Genomic DNA, 10,659 nt, shown 5'->3' with positions numbered 1-10,659 from the left:
GGGCACGCTGCTGACACATACTGAGCCTGCTGTCAACCAGCACCCCCAGATCCCTTTCTGCAGGGCTGCTCTCCAGCCACTCCTCTCCCAATTTATACGTGTGCCCAGTGTTACTCCATCCTAGGTGCAGAATCCGGCATTTGGACTTGTTAAATTTCATCCCATTAATTATTGCCCAATGACTTCCTGAATTGGAGATGCTGAAGAAGTTGGAGGTAGACAGTCGGGCTAATCCCAAACCACACTTGTTACTTCCACTGTTCTGTCACAACATCCCAGCAGCTGCTTATAGATCTCTTGCAGTTATCACCCAGTGTCGCTTAATGTCCGCTTGACAAGCCAAAGATGAAATCCCGAGAGCGGTGGCCAAGCGCAGGCAGCAGCCGGGCTGCCGCAGGCCCTGCATACTCCCGCCCCGCTGCCCATAGAGCGCCATCCCCACAGCACCCTCCCCACACTTAAAGTGTTGTAAAGTGAAGCACTTGTTCTGGTTTGCAAAGCTATTGCACCATGGGTAATAGCCACCTGCCTGTTTGTTAGTGTTCTTCATTGCTTTGCATAAACTTCCGCTATTCATACTTTTTACTCGTTTAACTGTGTCAGAGTCCAAGGAAAAGACTTTGGCATCATTCTGGGCAGCTCCATATCCAGCAGATAGATAGAAAAGCAAACAAAGTTAGGAGGCACAATAAATAAAATGGGATCTATTGCATAATATTTTACCATGGTCCTATACATATGTAAGACTTATTCTTTTGATTCTTCTATAAATCAATCACATGCGTTCACCAGTAACATTGTATTCACTTCTGGTCATGCCACTCAAAGAAAAGTATAGAGCTAAAAGCAGATAAAGCTTGAGGTAAAAGTGTCTCAATCTTTCCAGTATCTCTCAGTGAAACCAAAAGGCTACCAAAGTTTAAAAAGGGAAGTGATTCACATGGATAAAAATATGGATTTGTACATCATGGCTGATGGGGGTTTTTTAACTGATTTATGTTAGAAGTCTGCAGATTCAGCTTACGCTTTTCCTAATATCTGAAAATGAACATATTAATGTATAATATAATATAGAATAAAATTATACAGGTTCATGTATAATACGACAGTAGAGAGATTCATTCTTCAGGAATGCTTCCTCAGGCAGAAGAGTTAGGATGAAACTGGCTGCTCCCTATCTAAACACTCTTTATTGAAGATGGTGGGGGTTTTTGGATCTTCGCTCGACACATGTAACTAAGGCCCCTCTCAGTGACTGAACACCCACCCAGAAGGACCCCTGTTGCTGCAGTACTGCAATGTCTACATGCCTCAGGCTAACATCTCTTTCCTGCTGCAGTTGCTGAAGAGTTAAGTCTTTTGAGCCCTTAATCAATCAATCAATCAATCAATCAACTGACTGTCCACAATTAGAAAAATTTCCCTGCTAGCAGTGGGATTTCATCAATGGACTTTGGAAGGGGATTTTCTTCTCTCTACCAAACATAGTGGCTATGCATAAGAGTCTTACTGCCTTGACTGTAGACCTTGAGGTGTCTGATGTATCCTAAACCCCAATGTCTCTGCTGGCTTGTTGTACACAAAACAACTTTGTTCAGCAGTTGATATCTTTAACATCACAATATTAGGGGGAAGAGGTGGTACTTACGAGACCACTTGGTAGGTGGCATAAGTGCACGCAGGTCCTATGACAACACAGCCAGGTCTACCACTCTTCTGCAAGGGATGAGAAAGGGTCAGTAGTGGTGACAGTGCAGAGGACTAGCAGAGAAGGGAGGGTGGGAGAACAAAGAAAACTTTAGGATTTGAGAAGAAGTCACAGAATTTACCCAGCAAAAGCAAGAACAGAGTAGCAAAAGAGCTACAGAAAGGTTAAAATAACAAACCTAGAGTGAAGGAGGGAGGAATCACAGAAAGCTAAGAAAAGGCAGAGGACAGAATAGTGCCTGTGAGTATGACCTTTGTTAAGACACAGCCAGCAAGTTAGGGTTAAAATGTTGCAATTGTTACAATTGCACATATGAAATTACACACCCCAGCAGTGCTTGCATTTGCAGAAGACAGAGGGCTTGAAATTACAAGATAGTGTATATCAGAAAAATGATTAGTTATGTGCATATGAAGCTTGTATAAAAAAAAAACCTTCCATGACCACCAAATGAGGCCTGACCACTAGCTTTGTGTGCCTTGAGGGATGACTTCTTAACAAAAACTATAGCATGTGCTCATACATTGGTAGATTTGAGAATTCACATTGGATTGACAAAGCTTCACTCAGAGGTGACAGTTATTAGACATAAGAAAATCCACCAAAACACGGCTTCTTGTAAGGCACCAATTCCAAGTGAAGCTTTTCCTCATATTAGGATATTCATACAGTTTCTCCCATGTGACTTCTGTGATTTCTAGTGAGAAGTGAGCACTTCATCTTTGCCCTCTGGGCATAGTTCCATACATGTTTCTTTGGTATCAGTGCCAGCCTAATAATCTCTCTGTCTGCATGTTCCTATCCTCGCACAGCTCTCTCCTTTGTGTATTTGTGTAAACTGATGGTGAACCAGATCGGGGTCTGATCCAGTTGGAAATGGACCTTTTTTGCTCTGCTTGCGCTGTTTGAGTGTTTGGGTTTGGTTTTTTTTCATTAGTTGGTGGGTTGTCAGGTTTTTTTAATAGATTGTTATGTGGCCACACGAAGATCTGTGCAGACATAAAAAAGAGGACAACTTAAGCATAGGAAAAGGAGCCTGGAGGGGAAGGCTGCTTTAGCCAGCACTGCCACCAGATGTCTAATGACAGCCTCTGGGAAGCATTCATAGAATCTCTCTCCACTATTTGCCTGCTTGTCTTCACAAAACCTACAGAAACACCTTCTCTTTGAAAACTTCACTTCCCTGTCAAATTTGTTTGGAACTGAACAACAGGATCAAAAGTTAATAAGAAAAGACAGAGAGACACATGTGCACACACATGCAGAAAGAAAAATTCTTGTCTTCATAGGAAATCAACTTAAAGAAGCCTGCTACTCACATGAATTGCCTTGATGAGCTCCACACCTTCACAGGTGCTGGTACGACAGCCTTGTGAGACATAGAGTGGTGAGACGCTGTGGAAGGTGGCATTGACTGTAACATTTTCTCCTGTAACGCAAATGTAAAAGTAAACAGCATCATGAGTTGCAAATAACAACTAATACACCATATCCCTCTTCTTCTGACACAGGTCTGAGCAGTCTTATGCTAGGATGTCTCCCATCAAAAATCTGCTAGAAAGTCCACCTACCACCTAACCCCCACTATTTAGGATGAGACTGTAAAATTTGCTCCAGTGTGGGCTGCTGACTTCTTCTGCTGAGCGTTGGTACTTTCAGTACAAAGTACTTTTAGTGCTGGCCATTATTAGAGACATTTTTAAAGGCTCTGTAGGAAGTAACTGAGAGACCACTTTCCAATAAAATTGGACAAAATCTCTTCAACTAGGGGGCAGAAAGGGAATAGCTATCATTTCTTCGGAAACTCTTTTTCCCATGATATTCTAGAGAGTGACAGTAGATTGGTGATAATGAAAGAAGAGGTAAGATAACATAATAAATAAAAGCATCATCTGCAGTGACTCTAAATGAGGGAAAAACATATGGACTGTAGATTCTTCACACTTGAAGTCATAATGTGATCAACAGATGGGGTCAAGAGGAAAATTATTTTCAGAAAGTAGAGGCTAATCCAGCCAGGAGAGGAAGCAAGGGCATCCCAGTTACTGCACTGGATGGATCACTGGTCTTGTCTGATCCAGTTCAGCAATCCCATGTTCCCAATCCCAACTGAACAATTCCAGAAAAGCATGCAGGAGAAGTCTGCCCAAACACCATGAAAGCAAATATGGTTCTGCCCATCTGTAGAGCACTTCTGTTTCTACAGAGGGAGGCCATTATTTCTGTAAGATCTACATAAGGTGAATGGACAGGCAAAGAGCCTGTCTGAGGAGCAGTTTGCTGAAAGTCAGATGACTAGAAAGCTGTGGCACAAAGTCTGACAAGAAACCACAGCAGGAGAGGGATAATCAACACCCATTGCCTTACCTGCCATCTGGAATTCATCTTGTACCCTTTGCAAGGCTTTGTTCACAGCTAATTTCAAATTATCAGTACTTAATGGGAAGTCCGAGTAATTCATGAGCATCACATTGACCACATAATTGTTGTTGCTACATTCGTCTGAACCAACTTGCTGCAGCAGCTTGAGAGAGAAAAACAAAGGCCAAAGGGCCAGACCCAACATCCGTTGCTTCATTATTGTTCAGTTTAGACCCATTGTGTGTGTTATCTCTTCTCTTTTTGTCTTCCAACCCTCTTTCTTTCAGGTACTCTACGTTGGTTTTGTTCCTGGATAGGACGAAAGAGATCTCCACCCCGCAGATTCAAAGACAGGCTGTACGATTCTTCTCTCAGGCACTTCCCTATCCCCCTGCCTTCACCTCTGCCCACCCCTCCACTGTACTAGGTGGCACTTCTGTTTGTGAAAAAACAGCAACAGCAAAACTCAGGAAAGGAGAGAGGCTAAAGGTTGCTGTGAATGTTTGCTCATGGAAAGGCTGAGGCTATAAAACTGAAGTGTTACCTGAAACCTTGCCTGATAAGGGCACTAACTCTTCATCACAGGGATGAGCTGAGAGAAGGAAGGGGAGGGAACAAAATGGACTGTAAAGATGACCCTTTAAAATGGAAATAAAATACAAGCTCCATTAAAGTCTAGAGGAAAACAGATGGTTACTTCATGTTTGCATTGCCCTACATCGCTGGTTACATTGCCACACCATCTCTGCTGTCTGGGCTCATAAATCAAGGGTATATTTTCTTCTATGATAAGTTACCAATATCACTCCTTTAGCTTTTACCATTGAAGCACTTTTTGTGTTGGCAAAAATGTCTGACTTGCAGTCCTCCAGACCAAAGCCTTCGTTTCTACCTACAGAGTAGACTCAGCACAAAGTTCGTCCGCTCGTACTCACCCAGCATTGCGCACCAAAGTGCCCCAGGTCTGCCCCAGACACATTGCTCCCAGGCAGCACAGATCTCATTGCCCATTCCCACCTTGTCAGATGGCTCCTCAAATGGGGGCCCAACAGATTCATACTTTATGTGATACAACCTCTTGCACCAGGTAAGGATTAGCACAGCTGAAGGCCACATCTCAGACCTGTGGGACAAAAGCTAAATTATAAATGGCATCGCTAAAAGGCACACACTAAAGCACACCGTAGTATTGTTCCCGGGTAGGGCTCTTGGGCTTTCCTGAGTATTTTTCCTGAGAATGGTCTCAGGGAAGGTAGGTAGAATGAAGGGAAGACAAAAAAACCACAAGCCTTTTGGATAAGTCTGGGCACAAAGGAGAACTGCAAGATAAAAGGAATCAACAGGCAAATTTAAATAAAGTACTGAGTGTGATTGGTCTGAATTTGGAGTGCTTGTGCACACCTACAGCAGCTTCTGTTTTTCTACTGAAACCTGGACTGAGGCTGTCAGAAAATAAATCAGTTTACTTTTATTACCTTCCTGAAATAATTTTAAGACAAACAAGGAAAATAATCAGCAGCAGTGTAAGTAACAGTGCTTTTGGTATAAAACAGAACTGCAATTCCATGGTTTCTTTCAAAGCCTGTATTTAAAAGGTGTTGAATATACTTCGAATATATTTGCACAGACTTTTTACATGATTCTTTCTTAATACCAAATAATTATTGCTTGAATCTTTCTTATTCTAAACAACAGAGGAGACCATGAGCCAGTATTTAAGAGCAGACCTTGAACACCTCAGCATATCTAATCTAGTATTTGTAATTAGTAATACAGTAATTCTAAATTAGCAGTCTGTCATGTAAAAATCTGGACTAGTATGGCTGGCTGGAGCCACAGACTGAGAATGGAAAATAGCTTTTCATGCTGAGATCATCTGCTCATCACTGCCCCGTTTTATAGGTAATTACAAAGTCCTTGAAACTTATCCCATATAAGTCAATAAGAGATTTGTCATTAACTTCAGAGAGCAGGATTTGCATTTTTATACTCTTCTTAGCCTACCTGAGAGAAAGAGCAAGCATGGATAATGCAAGTAGAACTGAGTATTCTACATTGCTGGTCACACATGGAGTATGTAATGGCACTGAGGTCTCCCTGGTTTTTGTATCTATTCATGTATTTATTTGGTTTTCATAGCAGCTTAAAAATGTCTTTTAAAAACAAAAGGTAAAATCAACTATAGCCTTAGCACAGCATTTCTTTTTACTCTCTCCCTTGCCCCCTGCCTTCATGGTGCCACAGGGAGTCCCCAGCCAGAACATGTTATAAATGAGTTGTTGACCTCTCAACTTTTTAATTGCCTGGTGTGTGTAGCCTCTGTGTCAAGTCCCATGATAGGAGCACGCCTTGAGCATCGGGTGATGTGGAGCAGGAGTGAGTGCGGTAGGAGGCTGCAGCTGGGGTGAAGCAAGAGCTCCCTGGAACCGGCTGAACACCACACTTTCTCTTGTACCTCAGGGCTTTGCACATTAGACACAGTTGCCTGGCACACTGATCAGTATCATCTGCTTCATGGTGTAAGAGAGACAAAGAAAAGCTGTGGCATCATGCTGTAAACATGAGAGTTACTGATACTATAGATGACCGTGGGGGTGGAGAGAAGAAAAAGTAGACAAGTGAGTCATATGTGCAAAGCACAAAATTTGATGGGTCTGCCACAAGCAAAAGCAAAAACCTGTATATTTGTGTTTGTTGCTGCCTGTGCCTGAGGGATCTTTAGTCCCCAGGGAATAGCAGAGGTGAGACACCAATGCCAGTCCATTCATAGTGCCCTGGCTGCAGAATGAAGCTAAGCTCAAAGGATCCCAGCCAACTTCATCTAATTCCTTCATAATGTCCAATCTAGCAGTCCATAAAACCAAGAGGTTACCAGTGACACAAACCAGCCAGATACCCAAAAATATCTTCCATATGTCTTCAGGGCACTGCCCCCGCTATCTCAGTAACTTTTCCCCAACTGTTAGCCAGTTCTCACACTTCAAAGACTAGTCAGGGAGGGATACAGTTCAGAAACCTAGAAGTCAAATTATGTGTCAGAGGAAAGGAAAAAAAAAGTTTTTTGACTCCTACAGGCGACTGCAGCTTTAATTAGAAATACTGTCTTACAACAGAACTACAAGTAATGGGAGCATCCTGAAGGCAATGCAAATGACTCTGCCTTCCCCTGAAAGAATGTGGTGACATGGAGAAGCAGAGCAAGAGACTCAAACACCAGGCATATCCTGCCCAAGGTAACCTCTCCTGACACCCCCAGGATAAGCCACAAAATTTATCCCAAAAACATCTTTAAAGCACATCTTCTAGAACTACTTATTCTCTCTTAAAAGAGTCAAGGTTTAATCACCTTCTAAGGAATAAGGTGCTAAGAAACTGCATCTGACGTCCCCGATGCATTTTTTCTAGCTGTGGCTTCTAGGCATCAGCTACTGTTATCATCTTGTCAGAAAGGTAAAAAAGATCCCAGCATTAAATATCTTCACTATGTGCAAGTATCTATCTAAAAAGTCAGTTCTTAGGTGTACATCAGTTTGAGTACTTCATCTTTGTAATCTTAGCATTATTAACAGCTGATGAAGGTCTCCCCTTGAATCATTGAATACAAACCCTGTAGTTTGTCACTTATTCTGCCTTCAGAAGCACAGGGATGATTAAGATTCAGATAGACAGGCCCTGTATTTATTTGTCTGAAGACAAAATTCAGTCCCTCACCAACAACAACAATACCTGTGCAATGTATTGCACAGCTACAAAACACCTTAATAGGTCTCTGTGGGTGTTCTTATAATCTGTGTTAGATTAGAAATACCAACTCAAATTAACTCAGCATAGAACTGAATCATTGGTTTTAGTGAAAAGTGTTTTTCATGCATGATTCTACAGCACTATTTGTTTGTTCTGCCCTCTGTTTTATTGGATAATAAACAACCGGATATTATAGGGTGTATTTGAAACACATAATCAGCATTGACTTCCTGATCTAAAGCTACCCTGAGAGGTTCTCTCAGTCTTCTGGAATATTCAAAGACACTCAGACAGAAAAAAAGAAACCAGAAGAGCAAAAAAAAACCCAAAGAGTTGTTCCTCTAAGGCTCTCAGCCTATGTAAGATTATGCTCTACAGAACATTTTCCAGTCCTTTTTTAATGGTCCATGTGACAGGGCTTTCCTCATTTCAATGACTTCTTTTTTGTACAGAGTCTGAGAGTCCTGAAAAATGGGAATGATAGCCCAACCTGGGCATCACAGAGTCCCTTTGCCTATCCAGCTCATATTGTAAAAGTGCAACCATATTCAGAATGAGGCACTGTGTATCTCCAATACCTTTACCACATTTATTTTTAGGACCTTTTCACTGGCTTGTAGCCTTATTTCTTTTTTACTTAATTACAAATCCTTATTTCCACTTGACCACTCAAAGAGGAGAAAATAGAGAGAAGTTATGGAATGAAAATTTCAGAAAGCTCAGAAGAGCCAGAGAGTAATGTGAAAGTATCAGCTGCCCCCAGTCAGTCAAACTACTACTGTGGAAGTCAGCACCAATAGTCCTAGCAAGTCTGAAGACAACGTAGACATATCTCATCTTCAATGTCTTTGGTACCAAAGACAACCATTGTAGCATATTTCAAGCAACTATTTTGTAAAGAAACATGCATTGTGATACAATTGTCTTATTTTGCAGAATAAAATATTTTGACAATATGTCCTTTAAAGTGGAATTTTTTTCTACACCTATGCTACAATTATTTATTTTCTCAATGTCATTTAATTACGATTGTTATGAAAAACTCATGAGTTTCACAATTGTACATTATATTTTATTTTCTCCAGATCTGGGAACTTTGATAGTACACAAGAATCTGAGGTTCCATTAAAATAAAAGAGATGCTGCAAGTCTCCAGCATTGCAGAATTGGGAAATGTGAAGAAAGGACATTAAAAAAAAATCCGAAAAGGTATGTAAATAAAAAGAACAGCAGATGCATTTATGTATTTAATTCTCACTTACTTAAAAAACATATTTCCTTGGTTTCAGTGGCCACACCTATGTTTTGAAATAAATGAGGTTGTCAATATTGTTTCTGTAAAATACAGACTTTTTAATATGAAATTTGCATGAGACATTATATGTTGTAGTAGTTGATCATATTTAGCCAACAGAATAAATGTAGAAAAACTTCAGTGAATGTTGTTTTCAAGTTCTACCCATTATTACTAAGCCTGATTCCAAATTATTTTGATTGTCTGGGGCTTTAACAGCTTTTACCTTGTCTTTAAAAAGATTTAGAAAATCACGTTGAAGAAAAATAAAATAGAAATATTTCAGTTTCCATTTTTTCCAGTTTTGTTAGAGGTTAGAATCACAAATGGGATTACAGACAGAGAAGAAAACATTACAGTACTGTAATGTCTGTGATTATTTAATGTCAGTAACTTACAGGTCTAGACTGTATAGTATAAAGATTTCTTCTTTAACTTTCAATATTACAGAGAAGACCAAGGACATGAAATAATTTTTTTCTGTCTTTTAAATGATTTTTACAATATTTCTACTACCCAGATTTAGAAGACAGTAATGTAAATGATAGCAAACATAGCTGTATAGTGTAGCTATATAGCAGCTGTATATATGTATATAGTATACATGTATAGCAGCTGCATAGCAGCTATGTTGACTTCTCAGAACTGATCTTTTTTTTCTCATTTACTACGCAAGAACATAAAGAAAGCCTTTACAAACATTATTCTTTGGACTGAAACTATCTACTTATAAACAACAAGCCTGTAAACCAGCATGCAAATATGTGGGTCATGTTGCATGATCCTGATAGTACAGCATGATCCTGATCCAGTACAGATCCTGATAAAGTAGAAGTTCTCATTATATTGCCATTCCCATGGGTTATCGAGAGTTTAGGTCTGTTCTTGGAGTTCATAGCTGCTGCCACAGATTAGAGTGGAATTACACTGCAAAGCACTGACTGTTCCCATCAGAAGTTACCAATCTAGAAAGATTATAGACAAGGATAAGAAAAGTTGTAATTGGAATTGCATCATACTACCAGCAGCTTGGGTGATGGCCCCATCTTCCCATCGACCTATGTTGCCACATACCAGAAGATGAAGCTAAATATGTGATGTATCATAAATATCTAGCTCAGTTAAGAAAGTCTTCTTCCTTTTAACCCTTTCCCAACAAATACACACTTTGAAGTTAATATTATTCATCCATCTAACTTGTATATTACCGAAATAAATAGTAAGAAGTCTTTCCTCTTAACTGCTGATTTTGTACTCTTTCTCTAAAGGACTTTGTTTCCAGAGTGACAGGACATATTTTTCTTTTCAGCGTAAGAGTTAGCCTCTGTTCTAGACTCGGCAGGATACAGCTCTGTCAAGTGACGAATGTAAGCTATCTGTAACGTGCAACCACCTGTTCTGTTTTTCCTTACAAAGGTAAATGGGTTGAGTGTGTAATAATTTATGTCTTGGTGTCCTGGTTTCAGCTGGGATAGAGTTAATTTTCCTCCTAGTAGCTGGTACAGTGCTGTGTTTTGGATTTAGGATGAGAATAATGTTGATAACTGTCATG

General features: G+C 40.2%; 1 protein-coding gene across 1 annotated transcript in view; it reads right to left on the bottom strand.

Annotated features, from left to right (window-relative positions):
• GUCY2C (guanylate cyclase 2C (heat stable enterotoxin receptor)) overlaps nucleotides 1–4,286 on the bottom strand; it is a 47,428-nt gene extending 43,142 nt beyond the window's left edge. The window contains exons 1-3 of the mRNA XM_009322854.1: nucleotides 4,076–4,286; nucleotides 3,028–3,137; nucleotides 1,649–1,716 (exon numbers count right to left, since the gene is read on the bottom strand). Of these exons, the coding sequence (XP_009321129.1) occupies nucleotides 1,649–1,716; nucleotides 3,028–3,137; nucleotides 4,076–4,286 (389 nt within the window). The remainder of the gene's footprint in view (nucleotides 1–1,648; nucleotides 1,717–3,027; nucleotides 3,138–4,075) is intronic.
• Between the last annotated feature and the right edge of the window lie 6,373 nt (nucleotides 4,287–10,659).

The sequence above is a fragment of the Pygoscelis adeliae genome, unplaced genomic scaffold, assembly GCF_000699105.1.
Source record: "Pygoscelis adeliae isolate BGI_AS28 unplaced genomic scaffold, ASM69910v1 Scaffold60, whole genome shotgun sequence".
NCBI lineage: Eukaryota > Metazoa > Chordata > Aves > Sphenisciformes > Spheniscidae > Pygoscelis > Pygoscelis adeliae.
The sequence above is the reverse complement of the archived record's forward strand: the minus strand, read 5'-3'. Positions and strand labels throughout refer to the sequence as shown.